We start from the raw sequence: 15,191 nt of genomic DNA, 5'->3' as shown, positions 1-15,191 counted from the left end.
TTTACATATACATCAATTTCATGGCTATATCCAGGTAAATTAGGTATCTAATCTTAGATTTTCTTTCCCTTGTTATAAAATAGGAATCACATTCTGTCTCCACCTATGTCTTGCATTGTCTAATGTGAGAGAACACTGTTCTGTAATCTTATTACCTCTTTCCTGTAACCTTTAGTACCACCAGGGATGAGTCACAAATGACCAGCAGAGCAACTAAATGATATTCAGTTTCAGGCTTTCCTTCACTGACAGTCATGTGACAGCTTGTTAGTCATGAAAGAAGATCTTAAGTCTTAAAAAAAAAACGGTCACTGTAGGTACTACTAAATCCTTCCTTAGAGAGAAGGAAGATAGACAAATTCTAGTCACATTCCTGATATTCTTTTACCAAAAGTACTTCTTAAAGAATTCCTAGATAGTTCCCCTCCACCCTCCCACTTTCTTCTCTCTCTCCCTCCCCTGATATAAGTAATGTCTCACCTGAATTGGATTTTTCAGAAGATTGAGAACTCGAAGGATGGGTAAATTTTTGATGTATTCTATTTCTCTCAGCTCAGCAATCTGTTCAAAGAAAAAAAAGTATCAACAGACTAAATGCACAAACACAACAGAAAACATAACACAATAGGAGCCAGTTTGGGTCCTTTCAATTCAACTTATTTTAAAAATTGCTCTGTCCAGCTTTTTAATGAGAATTCCACAGAACTACACAGAACAAGGGAATGAGTGCATACCCCTTCTATAAATATGCATGCACACAACCACATTTTCTTTTTTCTTCTCTAGGTAGGGAACAGTAAGTTTCCTCCTCTTACCCACGTTCACTTTAAGGCAGAAATAAAATAGCATTCACAGTCAGAAAAACAGTACAAAAATGCATCCAAGGATGACCTGGTTACCCACCCCACCCCCGTTCCTAGCCCACCAGCCCCCCAACTTCCTTTCCCAATTCTGCTTCTGCCACCCTGGTCATTTGTGATTTTTTTTTTTTTTTTGAGATGGACTCTCACTCTGTTGCCAGGCTGGAGTACAGTGGTGTGATTTTGGCTCACTGCAACCTCCGACTCCCTAGTTCAAGCGATTCTCCTGCTTCAGCCTTCTGAGTAGCTGGGATTACAGGCACACAGCACCACGCCAGATAATTTTTGCATTTTTAGTAGAGACGGGGTTTCAATATGCTGGTCAAGATGGTCTCAATCTCCTGACCTTGTGATCCGCCTGCCTTGGCCTCGCAAAGTGCTAGGATTACAGGCATGAGCTACTGCGCCCGGCCAAAGTCTTCTTACTGCATGCACATATATGGCTTTATCACTTTTTCCACCAGAGAATTAATACAAGGAAAGGTAAAAAACTAAAAATCGTATGACGTATTTCTTGATGGGTGTGTACTGTTCACCTTGAACTCTTTAGCTAACTTGTACACTTATGTTTTATATACTTTTCTGTATAGGTTTTATTTCACAATTTTAAAAAGTAGCAGAACAGAAAGAAAAAAAAAATGATTGCTTGACAGTTCCTTAATTTGACCAGGAATAGCAGTTGGGTTGTGGCAGGCCTGAATTCTCCACTAAATTAAAAGCAAATAGGTTTATTAAAATTTTTGTAATTAGCATAATTACAATTTTATATCAAGTGTAGATATTAAACTTTTGCAAAAAGTTAATCATCACTTTTTCATTTCTATTTTTCTCCAAATCATTTCTGCATGCATTGGAAAGCACTCCAACAGAAGGATCACAAATAACTCCTGAGTTATCCAACCACAATACACAATTAAAATGCAAACTAGACCCAAAGCCAAGTCAGAGGACAAACATATGCACCATGTTCAAAGGATGCCATTTTCAAAGATATAATATGAAAGGCGAACACCAGAGTTGCAATCTACAACCTGCACACGTTAATCTTGTTAGAGCAACATTATACTATTATACACATCTTTTTCCATAAGATGACTAAACTGTCCATCAGCCTGCCATTTGGATTATCTTTTTTTTTTTTTTTTTTAAAAAAGGGATCAATTGTTTTCTATTGTATTATTCAGGGAAGTGGAAAAGTAAACTTGTAAACAATGGATTAATTTTCTTCTAGCATTCCACCTGCTCTTGTTCTTTTTTTTTTTGAGATTGGGTCTCGCTCTGTCACCCATGCTGGAGTGCAGTGGTATGATCACGGCTCACTGCAGCCTCGACCTCCCTAGCTCAAGGAATCTTCCTACCTCAGCCCCCCACCCCCAAGTAGCTGGGACTAGAAGTGTGCACTGTCAAGCTCAGCTAATTTTTGTAGTTTTTTGGAGACAGGGTTTTGCCATGTTGCTTAGGCTGTTCTTGAACTCCTGGGCTTAAGCAACCCACCCACCTCAACTTCCCATTCCCAAGTGCTAGGACTACAGCCATGAGCCACCACACTGGCCTGCTCTTGTTTTTGGACCTAACACTAATGTTAAGAGATGTGTTCCTTCATTTATCACATCTCACCAACAAGTTGTGGCCATGTGCATTTGCATACATTGCTGGTGAGAGTGGAAACTGGTGCATTCTTTCTATAGGGCAACCTGATGTATTTCATGTGTTTCATAAGCTATGAACCAGCTTTCCCACTTCAAGAGGCTTATACTAAAGAGATCATTTGTATCTAATTTTTTTGTAAACATTAGATTTCCCTCAAGGCCATAGTCTCTAAGCATCACCATCCAGATCTAAAGGGAACCACTAAAGTCTTTTCTTTAAAAAAAATATATATATAATATGTAATTTCTATATGTGAAATATTCTATATTCTAATTTTTTGTAAAAAAAATTAGATACAAGAACATTCAGTCTAACATTATCAATAAAAGTAAAAAAAGTGTAAATTCCTAAGAACACCACGATCATGTAATTAAATGGGTAATAGTACAGTCCTATAGTAGCAACACTACACGCTCATTTTAGAGGATAGTGATATTTACAGTGATTGACATGGAAAGATCTTGATATGTTTCAAACACCATGAACACAGTGGTCATGGAATATACAAAATTATACTGCCGCAAGATGTCAGCTGGGATCAGTTGGTTTTTTGAGAGTCAAATGAAAGGGACCCATTTTCCCTTCCTGGCCTTCCATGGGGTAGGATGAGGTGAGAGGGGAGAAGGTATGGGGTGGCCTGGCTTCACCTCCCCATGTCTACTGAATTAGCAAAGTGCCACAGATACTGCTTGCCCTGCATGCACCCTCCCTCTCCTGCACAACCTACCCCAAGGACTCCACCCTCACATCTTTTCTCTGCAAAGCCCACAAAGCCAGGACTGTGTACATAACAGACTTTTACAGCAGGAGTAGAGACAACAGCACCCCAAACAGCTTCCAGTGAAATACTGCCAGAAAAGTTATGTTCCTACGGGAAGTTCAGTCATCTGCTGCCAAGAATGTCATCTTAACACAGTTGATCCCCAGACTCCAGTCCAGCCCATTCTCTCACCTCCTTTGCCCCTATTGACGATAGTCCACAACTCCACCCCCAAAGCATGTTGACTTCCTCTTCTTTTCTTCTTTTACCATTTCCCTCAAGGCCATAGTCACTAAGCATCACCATCCAGATCTCAAGGGAACTACCAAAGTCTTTTGTTTTAAAAAATATATATATATACATATATAATTTCTATATGTGAATATATATTTATATATGTGAATATATAAAAATATATAAGCATATATAAATATATGTTATATATACACACACACACATATATTTGTCTTCTTAGAAAACAATTGGGTACAACCATTAAAATTTTTTTCACTGCCACATTTAAACATAAATCTGTGCAGAAAAATATTTTTCAAACTGCAGGGAACCTATCAAGTAGCTGATGACGTTGGTAAGTGCATTACTGGAATAAGAATCAACAGATGGATCAATGGAACAGAATAAATACTCCAGAAACAGATCTTTTCAGTATTGGTTTTGTTTCACAATTTTAAGAAGGGGGAAAAAGAAAAAACAAGATTGCTTGACTTCCTGAATTTGGCCAGGGTTAGAATTTGGGTTGCAGCAGGCCTGAATTCTCCACTAAACTAAAGACAACTAGTTTTATTTAAGTTTTCTGTATCTTAGTAGAATCTTAAGAGAAATAAGAATGGTGTATATTTAAAAGATGAACCACAAATATTTTTCAAACTGTGGGGATCTATCAACTAGTTGATGACGTTGGTAAGTGCATTACTGGAATAAGAATCAACAGACAGAGCAATGGAACAGAATAAATACTTCAGAAAATATTTATCTCTGTATCAGTGAGAAAATTAGTCTTATTCAATAAAACTATTTGTTAAATGAGTTAATTAAGGTGAATTGGTTAGCGTAAGGCTGGGGATATAATGAGTCCTCAATAAATGATAGCTGTTATTATATTACTATTAGATATTGAAAAAAGTAAATTGATTTTTTACATTTTTAGTTATTGTGGATACATAAGAGTTGTACATATTTATGGGGTAAATGTGATATTTTGGTACAAGCATACAATGTGTAATGATCAAATCAGGGTAACTGGGGTATCTATCACCTCAAGCATTTATTATTTCTTTGTGTTAGAAATGTGACAATTCTATTCTTTTAGTTATTTTGAAATATACAGTAAAATATGATTAACTATAGTCACCCCATTGTGCTATTGAATACTAGATCTTATTCCTCCTATAAATTAAAATGTTTGTTTCAATTATACCATAAAATAAATTATGGATTAAGAGTTGAAAGGTAATAAAAGAAACCAGGGGGAAAAAGTTTAGGTGAACACCTAACAGATTTCAGAACAGAGAAAGACATCATAAACATTTTTAAAATAATAAAGGAAGACACAAAGAAAAATATTGATGGACTTCAGAAATTACTTTCAAATGTGTAGCAAAAGTACAATGAGTACAATGAAAAGTAGAATGATAATAATATAAATGATAGTCAACGGCATGAATAGACAATTTCTAAAAAGAAAACTAAGTGTCTAACAAACAGGTCAAAAAAATGTTTAACCTCATGGGTAATCAAAAATTTTTATATAAAATAATGCAAAATACTGTTTTTCTCTACCAGAGTGACATAATTTTTAAAAGATATTTGCTCACAAAGGTGTAGTAAGATACACTTATAATATAGTATTCTAACTGGTAGGATATTAATTAGTATGAACCTGTATGAAATATAGTAAGAGTCTTAAAAATGCCTATATCCAGTAATAGTATTTCCAAGAATCTATCCTAAGTAAATCATTTAAAATATACTTAAAGGTTTATATATAAGAATATACGCTACAACAAATTTTAAACATAAATTTCAATAAGTAAATGACTCAATAAATCCTGACATATCCATTCAATAGAATATTTTACAGTATTAATCAGAATTCTGAAATGTTGGGACAATTTATTTCCTACCTTGGAATTAGATGCCCACCTCACACTACCCACAAAAGTAAATCCCAATTGGATTAAAGACTAAATATGAAAAAACAAAACTTGAAATTACAAGAAAATATATGAGAATATTTAAAACCTGGGGTATAGAAAAATTTCTTCAATAAAACATAAAAAGCAGAAATTACAAAAGACCGTAGCGAAGAATAACTTTCAGACCTCATACTCTAGTCCCCAGACATAGAATTTTACTTGATATATAAGTTTTCTAGGGTTTACATAACAAACTACCACAAACCTGGAGGCCTAAAACAACAGAAATTTCTTCCTTCCACAGTTCTGGAGACCAGCAGTCTGAAATCAAGGTGTCAGCAGTCCCGCGCTCTCTCAGAAGGTTCTAGAGAACCCTTCCCTGCCTTCTCCAGCTTCCAGTAACTCCAGACCTTGCTTGGCTTGCAGCAACATAACTCTAATCTCTGCCCCATCTTCGCCTGGGTCATCTCATGGCCTTCTCTGTGTGTGTGTGTCTTCTTCCCTTCAGCCTCTTATCAGGACATTGGGTTTAGGGCCACCCTACATCCAGGATGTTCTTCTCTTTAGATCCCAAACTTGATTACATCTTCAAAGATCCCTTTTCCACATGAGGGGACATTCACAGTTTCCTGGGGTAGGCTTTTTGGAGGAGAGGGCCACACAATTCCACCTGCTATACTTAGTAAGGATTAGCTTCCAAGAGAAGTGGCTCCACGGACAGGGCTTGCCTTCTGTCAGACAGCTGGCACAGCATGCCCCCACCCTGCTGTTGGAATGAGACACTCTGCCTCTAAGGTTTAGGACAAGATAAAGAACCATGCACCAGGGGTTCTGGATGACAGTAAGGAGGCTGGATGGCAGCACTGTCACCCAGTCACCTGAGTCACCTAAGTTGCAAACCCAGGAGTCGTCCTCAAACATTTTCTTCCTCATCCACCACCTCCAATCTGCCCTAGTTATTCTTCCTCAGAAACACCTCTAGACCCCAGCCTTCCTTCCCCTTCCTCACTACTGCTACCTGATTGAAGGCCCTCATCCACTCAGCTCAAACCACTCCTCTGATCTCCAGTCACCATCTCCCTTCTCTGCCCTGTAGGAAAACACTCGAGCCTCACTTCTTATACACAATCATTCCAGAATCTCATCCCATGCATCTCAAACATCACCCAAGCACTTGATAGAAGGGACGCAAATCTGGGTATTCCTGAGAGTTCCTGAGGGTCCTGCATTCAGTCAACAAATATTCTTTGTTTTTTTTTAAGAGACAGGGTCTCGTGATGTTGCCTAGGCTGAGGTGCAGTGGTGTCATAATAGCTTACTGCAGCCTCAAACTCCTAGACTCAGGCCATCCTCCTGCCTAACCTCACAAGTAGCTGGGACTACAGGTACATGTCACCATGCCCAGTTATTTATTATTTTATTTTTTTGTGGTGGGGGAAGAGATGGGAGTCTTGCTGTGTTGCCCAGGCTCGTCTCAAACTCCTGGACTCAAGTGATCAGCCTACCTTGACCTCCCAAAGCTCCAGGATTACAGATGTGAGTCACCATGCCTGGAGCCAAGACAACAAATATTCTTCAGTGCCATCTCTGAGCCAGGCATTGCTCAAAGTGAACAAGATAAAGTCCCTGAGCTCTTGAAGCTAACATTCTAGTTGGAAAGCCAGTGAACTCTAACAGATGTGAAACTAGAATATGCAATATGACACAATCTCAGGTAATAGTAAGTACTAATGATAAATTAAAAAGTATAAAGGGATAAAGAAAACAGGGAGGGGGTGCTGGAGAGGCCAGAGGGGGGTCAGAGGCCATTTTTTGTGAGAGTTTGCCACAGGCTTAAATGAAATGAAGTGAATTTTTTTGAAGATGAGGGGAAAAGCTTCCAGCAGAGACACCAGATGTTATGAAGCTCCAGAGGTGGAAATACGCTGGATCTGCATGAGGATCAGAAGAAAATGGCTGACTTAACATTCCCAGTCCTTCTGCAAGGAAGCACTCACCCCGCCAGCTGCCCCTGAGAGTGCTGGTCTCCATCCCCAGTCACATAAACTGGCCACTGACAGCCAGTCCTACGTAGCCGGCCTAACCAAGTCAGATGGCGAGGAACATGTGGTCTCCTGGTCAATGGCCGGCACTCTACTCAGTGAGCCAGTGCTAAAGCAGGCAAAGGGCAACTATCCCTGCTGACCCCATCATCATGGAGCCAGGGCACCAGGAAGCAGGCCAAGTCCATCACTGGGATATAAGCATTAAGAAAGGGGTCGGGGCAAAGGAGAAAGTCACATTCACCTTGATCTGAGAGTTCAAAAATTGTTTCTAAAAGTAATGAAGCAGCATCAAAACCTGGACTCAAAGTGTGCACCCATTAGCACTCTCCGCAGAGAGCCAAGACTATCCAGAGAGCAGTTGCTGAGCAGATCAGGATTTCCTGCCTTGGGCATCACCTTTGGGTGTAAGGAGGCCAAAGACCTCCAAGGGGGCCTCCCTCCTATTTGCATCCCAGGGCAGGAGTATGTTGGCCAGGTGGAATGGAGATTGACTTTAGCAGGAGATCTGATCACACCAGCATCAATGGTATGCCTCTGCATCAATGTTTTCAGCCCCTGCAGGCCCCAAGGACTCACCTAGTCCAACCCTTCTCATTATAGGCCTAACCTAACAAACCTAAATCCAGAGAGAAATAAAGTTCACTTAGAAGTCTGATTGGGTTTAATGCCCCCAAAGTTCCTTTTGCTCACATATGTGAAGAGAAGTGTGAGCCAAGGTTCAATGAAGAGGGGGGTAATGCACATTGCTTGCCAGGGACATTAAATGGCATCTGTCTTTGAACAACAAGAAGCAAGGGGTCCTCGTCAAAGAATGTTCTGCCTATACAAAGCATCACAAAAATAGAGTGGAATAATGGCCTTCAGCTGCCATTGTCCCCGTCAGCATTCAAGGAGAATGATTTAGAAGGAAAGCCAGAGCACTGCAAAGAATGAAGAGACAGGAAGCTCTGGGAGGAGCACTTTTATTACTTAGGATTCAAGTTGTCTCCATGCTTCCATTGCTTTATGAGTATTACCTTGCGAAATCCTCACAAAAATTCAGAAAAGTAATTGGGAACCGACAGTGTGAAATAATGACACTGAGACTTAGAGAAGTAAGACAGCGTTTTTCTAAGTCACTCCCAAACTGATATCTTGCTTCTAGAAGAAAGGACTGAGGTTATAATAGAGCTAACAGTTTGGGATATGTTTTAAATGCTGGAAATGATGTAAAATCTAACAAGACTACAGAGTAGAGGGTAACTAAGGTCCCCAAATCCCCAGCTGATGGTAAACATTCTCAAGTGGCCTTAAAAAGATGTTCAAATGATCACATGTGGGTGCTACAATGTCTCAACTGCTAAAACCAAGTACATAATACTGATGCAGTGCTACCATAAAACAATATTCTTAATGTCAGATTAATCATATGAGAAGCAGAAGCTAGGTTATGTTTCTGCCTAATGATAAATTTTCCACCCCTGATACACAGTATTCTCAGTAGTCCTGGAGAGTTCTCTGAGGAACTCTCCTGAAGCCTCAAAGAATATTTCAAAGTACTTCTGGTTGCTCCTCAACCTGCCCAGGGGGGAGCTGGGGAATAAGGTGATTGTTACAGACCTCATGGGTGCCAAAGGATCCCCCTTTGGGACACGTGGCCATTTTTTTTTAACGGATCCTCTTTAACATTTGAAAATTATAAACTCCTTTCTTCACATGATGATACTCCTCTTTTTTCTTTAAAGTTTGTCAAATACAATTTGAAAAGTCTCTTGAAATGGAGGAGAACGACATACTATTTGTGAGGTGTTTCTAGATCTGCACTGTCCCATATGATAATTACTAGCCACATGCAGCTGCCCAGCACTTAAAATATGGCCAGGATGAACTGAGACATACTTTAAGTGTAAAATACACAACGGATGTCAGAAATTTAGTATGAAACAATAGAAAGTTAAATATCTCATCAATAAGTCTGTACGTAGATTACATGTTGAAATGAAAACATTTTGGATCTACTGGGTTAAGTAAAATGCATTATTAAAATTAATTTCACCTGTTTCTTTGCACCTTTTTACTGTGGCTACTGGAGAATTTTAGATCACATCTGTGGCTCACATCTGTGGCTCACGTGACGTTTCGCTGAGAAAGCACTGTATTGGGGCATTACAACAGGCCCTTTCAGAAGGGAGGCCCATTAGCATTTTATGTACTGTATCACCCTGCAGAGGTTAAGAACATTGAAACCGGAGGCAAACCATTCTCTGTTTGCAGACTGGCTCTGCTATTTGCTGGATATATGACTTTGGGCAAGTTACTTAACCTCTTTCTGCCCCTGTTTCTTCATTTGTAAAATGAATAATGGGTTATAATGAGGATTAAATGAGATAAAGTGCTTAGGAAAGTGCCTGGTGCATAAAGATCCTCAACAAATATCTCTAGATTATTTTATGATCGGAATTGTTACTATTATCATTACTGTTACTCCTTTTCCTAAATCCTTAGATGCATTGAGTTGAGATTTAATGAGTGCTTTCCACCTTTTCAACAGCCCCTGTATATATGTGAGAACCATTTTAAGTAAGAAATTTTCTAAAAATCAGCCTTCAATGGCAAATGCATGAAAAGGACACTAAAACCACACGAGACGGAGATTGTGCGGACTTCCTAAGACACGTGGTACAGTGAACAAAGATTGTCCATTAGAATTAACTGGAGAAGTTGCCAAAACAACTAAACATACAAGTCAAGGACTCACGCCTGTAATCCCAGCACTTTGGGAGGCCGAGGCAGGTGGATCACGAGGTCAGGAGATAGAGACCATCCTGGCTAGCGCAGTGAAACCCCGTCTCTACTAAAAATACAAAAAAATTAGCTGGGCGTGGTGGCAGGCGCCTGTAGTACCAAGCTGCTCGGGAGGCTGAGGCGGGAGAATGGCGTGAACCCAAGAGGTGGAGCTTGCAGTGAGCCAAGATAATGCCACTGCACTCCAGCCTGGGCGACAGGGAGAGACTCCGTCTCAAAAAAAAAAAAAAAAGATATACACACACACACACACACACACACCACACACACAAGTCAAGGAGAATGAGGAGGAACAGTTTTGTCTGTGATTCAAAACTCATCTGTTCCCAGGACTAATAAATGACTTTTCTTGATTCTTAGCAACCAAACAGATGAGGGAAGTTTGTTGGAAAACAAGGCTCATCGCGCAAAACTGACAAGCACCACCACAGCAGAACACAGCAAGATCCCCACTAGAGGCCAGCTCACTTGAGCTCACACCAACTGTCCCTTTCAGGCTCAGCCCAACTTTTCATTTTCAAGAAGAAATAAACATTCAACCTCCTTATCAAAGTGTTCTCCCAAAAATATGATGAAGTATTCAATATAAATAAAATAACTTTGTAGACCTTACAGCATAAGAAGTCAGGTAAAGTTACCAACTGAATATACCATGATTAGGAGCACAAATGCTTTATTAAAAATAAAATATAAGAACGAAAGCCCGTTTCTGTGATTTTTGAAGTAAAGTGTGCATTATTAAGCCAGACATTAAAATTTGAAGAAACCCAGTCCCCAACCCATCACGTAGATTGGTAGATAAGAACTCGCTTCCTGTGCCTCCTCTCTTTATTTTTAAGGGTTTAAGCCTTTCCTAAGGTATTTGCATTTTTAAACGTTTTAATTTTTTTAAATTGACAGATAAAATTATAGGTACTTACTGTGTATAATACGATGACTTGAAATTCATCGCATCATCCTGTTACATTGTGGGATGGCTAAATCTAGCTTTTTAACATATGTGTTACCTCGCAAAGTAATCATTTTTGTGGTAAAAATGTTTAAAATCTACTCTCTCAGCATGGAAAAATACAATATATTTTTATTAACTATAATTGCCATGTTATACAATAGATCCCTGGGACAAACTCCTTATGTAACCGAAATGTTGTATCCTTTGACCAACATCTTCCCAACACTTCCCTTACCAAGGCCCTAGACTTTTCTTTAAATGGCAGACATGGAGCAACACCAGCCTATGGCTATTCTTATATCTCCAACCTCCTTACTCTGATATTTCAGACATTCCTACTGCCACATTTCTACACAAAATTTTGTATGAACACGTATACTTCAGAAAATCATCCACACGTGATTGCAGTTTAAACCTTAAAAATAATATAATTAGGAATCATCACATTTTCAATAATTAAGATTTTAAATACTTTTTAAAAACAATCCTTCTGCAACTACTCTAGGAATTTTGCTGGAACAATATTTCTAAGCTGGCATTTAATGTGTCCACCCTTGAGAAACCAAAAATGAAGTGTTTGTGCTTCTCTAATATGTCCTCTTATGTCGACACTGAAACCAAGACATGTGAAGTAAAACACTACCTTATTATCCTCCAGGTCGATCACTTCCAGGAGGTCATGATTCTCTAAGCCTTGGAGGCTGCTTATCTGATTGTGGGACAGATCCAGATTCTGTAGGGCTTTTAGATCCTCCAAACCTGTGATTGTCTCAATCTGGTTATTGCTCTAAAATAGACAAAATACATTTAATGTCTCAAAGACCTCTCAAGGAAAAGTTGTAATGGCAAGTTTTCATTTTGGATACTGACCCAAATCTCTCTTAAAAAATCAGTAAGGCATTCTTGTCCTTCCCTCCATCCCATTTCCATCATTCACCACTCTAAACACATACACATATCCCAGAAAGAAGTTCCAGTGTTTCAGCTGGAAAACTCAGAATATAATATTTTCATTAAGGTTAAAGCAAGATGAGTATTCAAATCAGTAAGAAAGAAAAAGGCAGGTAATTTAAGCTTTTAACACTGCACACCTAAAATGTAATGACAGCATAACTCCAGATATATCATTAGAAATATAAATGTAATGTAATTATTTCATCATCATCATAAGAAGCCACTTGACTCACTTGACTATTATAATCCCCACATACATTTTGTTTTCAGCAACACCCTAAATATGATCACTCATGTGGTGAGGGTGCTAGTAGTCTGTTATCTTAGTGTTCTCCAATGAGTCATGCCCCCAGTTATTCCTGCCCTTGTACAGTTCCCTCCATTCTTTTTTTTTTTTTTTTTTGAGAAAGAGCCTGGCTTTGTAGCCCAGGCTGGAGTACAGTGGCACAATCTCGGCTCACTGCAACCTCTGCCTCCAGGGTTCAAGTGATTCTCCTGCCTCAGCCTCCCGACTAGCTGGGACTACAGGTGCGCACCACCATGCCTGGCTTATTTTTGTATTTTTGGTAGAGATGGGGTTTCACCATGTTCGCCAGGCTTGTCTTAAACTCCTGACCTCAAGTGATCCACCCACCTTGGCCTCCCAAAGTGCTGGGATTACAGGTGTGAGCCGCTGCACCTGGCCGCGGTCCCCTCCTCTTAAACTAGGCTGGACCTATGACTTAGCTTCACCAAAGAATATGGTAGAAGTATGCCAGTTCCAAGCCTAAGACTTAAGAAGGCCTGGCAGCTTCTGCTTTTGTGTGTCAGAAGTACTGAGCTACCACATAAGAACTGCAGTTACTCTGTTGGAGAGAACTTGTGGAGAGGTTATATGGAAAAGGAAATGTCACATGGGTAGACATCCTGACACTAAATAGAAAAACCTAGCCATCCCAGCCTCTCAACTGAGCCAAGCCCCCAACCAATATGCCAGGTAATGCAGCAAGCCCAGTGGAAGAACCTCCCAGCTGAGCCTGGCTCAGATTGCAGAATTGTTAGTTAATACAATGGTTATTTTTCCAAGTCACTAAAACTGTGGTAGCTTGTAATGCAACAGTAGATAACCAAACCAAGTTTTTCAATAATTCACACAAAAGCATCTTCCTCACCAATGAGAATAAAACAAAGATTTAAGACTGAAATGTTGTCTTCTTCCCCAATCTCCATATACCCATAACAACAAATGACAATAACAATAATTCTCTTCCCTCTGTATTTTCCCTGGTACATTTGATAGCAAGAGCTCATTTTCATCCTATTTTTTTTTTAAAAATTTCATTTCAATAATGAGCAAGATTTGTGTTCATTAGTTTAATTCTATGGCTTTAAAACCATGTCAATAGAATGTTGATAATCTACAAAGCTAAGTGATAGCACACAAGGGTTTATCATAGTATTCTTTTTATTTTTATTTGAAAAATATCATAATAAATAGAAAAAAATACCCATAATCCATTTGCCAAAGTACAGTCAAATTTCCTTCTGTCCAGAGTTCAAAAGTTATATAAAGTATAATAGAAAAGGGAAAGAAAAAAACTACACCAAACTTAACATCATATCCATATTAATTTAACATACTGCAGTAAGACCCCAATAGCCTATTCAAAATATCCCCACATATCAAATTTATATACAATATATTTCTTCCTAAAGAACTCTGAAATGCTTTAGATGTGGTAGATAGACTGTAATTCTTAATACACTTCTTCCCAGAGAACTTTGAAGTCCTTTAGGTGTGGTAGATAGACTGTAATTCTTCCCACAGTATCTCTAATGGCTTTCAAAGTGGTAGATGACATGAGAAGAGTGAGCATAGAAAAGTTTAATTAGATAGCCTATAGTCATAAAAGAAACCAGAACTGAAAAAAATTTAGAATCACAGAATTTCTGAATTGAAAGTTTTCTAGTTAAACTCTTTATCCAATGCTGAAAAACCAATGCATCTCTCCTAAAAGTGGACATCCAGCTTCTGCACAAAAACTTCCTTCTGCTTGTTTCATAATGATTATTTGGGAAAAGACTTTTAGAATAAAGCCATTTTCTTGAATAAATGAAATTAGAAACATTCTTAACCAACCAATTTTGGAAGAAAAAAACAAGCAGTGTTTACTGTGACAAAATGAATTTGGAATGCATTGTTATTACTTGCTAAGAAGCTGGGTGACAGAATAGCCCATTAGTGAACCACATTTTCCACTTATATTAATCACAAAAGTTCATATTCGAGAATTAACAGTTGATTTGTATGGTGAGTTGTTCTTCTTTCTCTAAATTGTAAATTATTTTCAATAGTAACTAAAGCTGCTGGTTTCCTGATTCCATGAATTAAAAATAAAAGCATTAAAAACTATTGAAACAAATTTTACAGATTTTATTAAACTTTGGAAAAGAAAACCTTTCTATTCTCAAAAAATTAAGAAAAATGAATGAGAGTATATTCCATGTATTCTAGTTGATCTTGGGTGATGAGGGCAGAGATAGGGAACAATCCACCAAATCTAAGAAAATAGAAGTATTCTATCCTTTTTCTAAAAGCTACCTGAGACAGAACTGTCAACATGGATTATTTCTTTTGTAATTGAAACACACTCTTAGGATGAAAATGCTACATATTATTATTCTTAATAATGAGTTCATTCTCATTTCCTTAAGCACACCCCTATATCTTTTTCTATTTACCATGCTCCACTTTAAATGAATGGGAACATCAATACAGAGAAGATACGTAAAGAAAAGAACAAGATTCCAACAGACCACAAAATGAAGCATACATGCTGCTAAAAAATCCTTCAGACTGTCATAATTTTAAAATGTGACTTTCTTTTCTAACTTGAACATTTTCAATCTAATTTATCAAATTCGTTTTCATTTATGTTTGGCTTACATGCCTTCATGGGCAGAAAACATGAAAGATCAGGAAAATTATTAAACCCTCAGGTTCATCCTCAGTACTGGGATGCCAGTACTTTATCCTGACCTAACTCACTG

General features: G+C 38.4%; 1 protein-coding gene across 2 annotated transcripts in view; it reads right to left on the bottom strand.

Annotated features, from left to right (window-relative positions):
• Positions 1–15,191, bottom strand: part of LRGUK (leucine rich repeats and guanylate kinase domain containing) — a 129,026-nt gene that overhangs the window by 81,163 nt on the left and 32,672 nt on the right. For both annotated transcript variants that reach the window (XM_005550807.5, XM_045388333.3), the window contains exons 7-8: positions 11,851–11,994; positions 481–561 (exon numbers count right to left, since the gene is read on the bottom strand). In XM_005550807.5, the coding sequence (XP_005550864.3) occupies positions 481–561; positions 11,851–11,994 (225 nt within the window). The remainder of the gene's footprint in view (positions 1–480; positions 562–11,850; positions 11,995–15,191) is intronic.

The sequence above is a fragment of the Macaca fascicularis genome, chromosome 3 (genome assembly GCF_037993035.2).
Source record: "Macaca fascicularis isolate 582-1 chromosome 3, T2T-MFA8v1.1".
NCBI lineage: Eukaryota > Metazoa > Chordata > Mammalia > Primates > Cercopithecidae > Macaca > Macaca fascicularis.
Note: the sequence above shows the minus strand (reverse complement) of the source record. Positions and strands in the feature narration are given on the sequence as shown.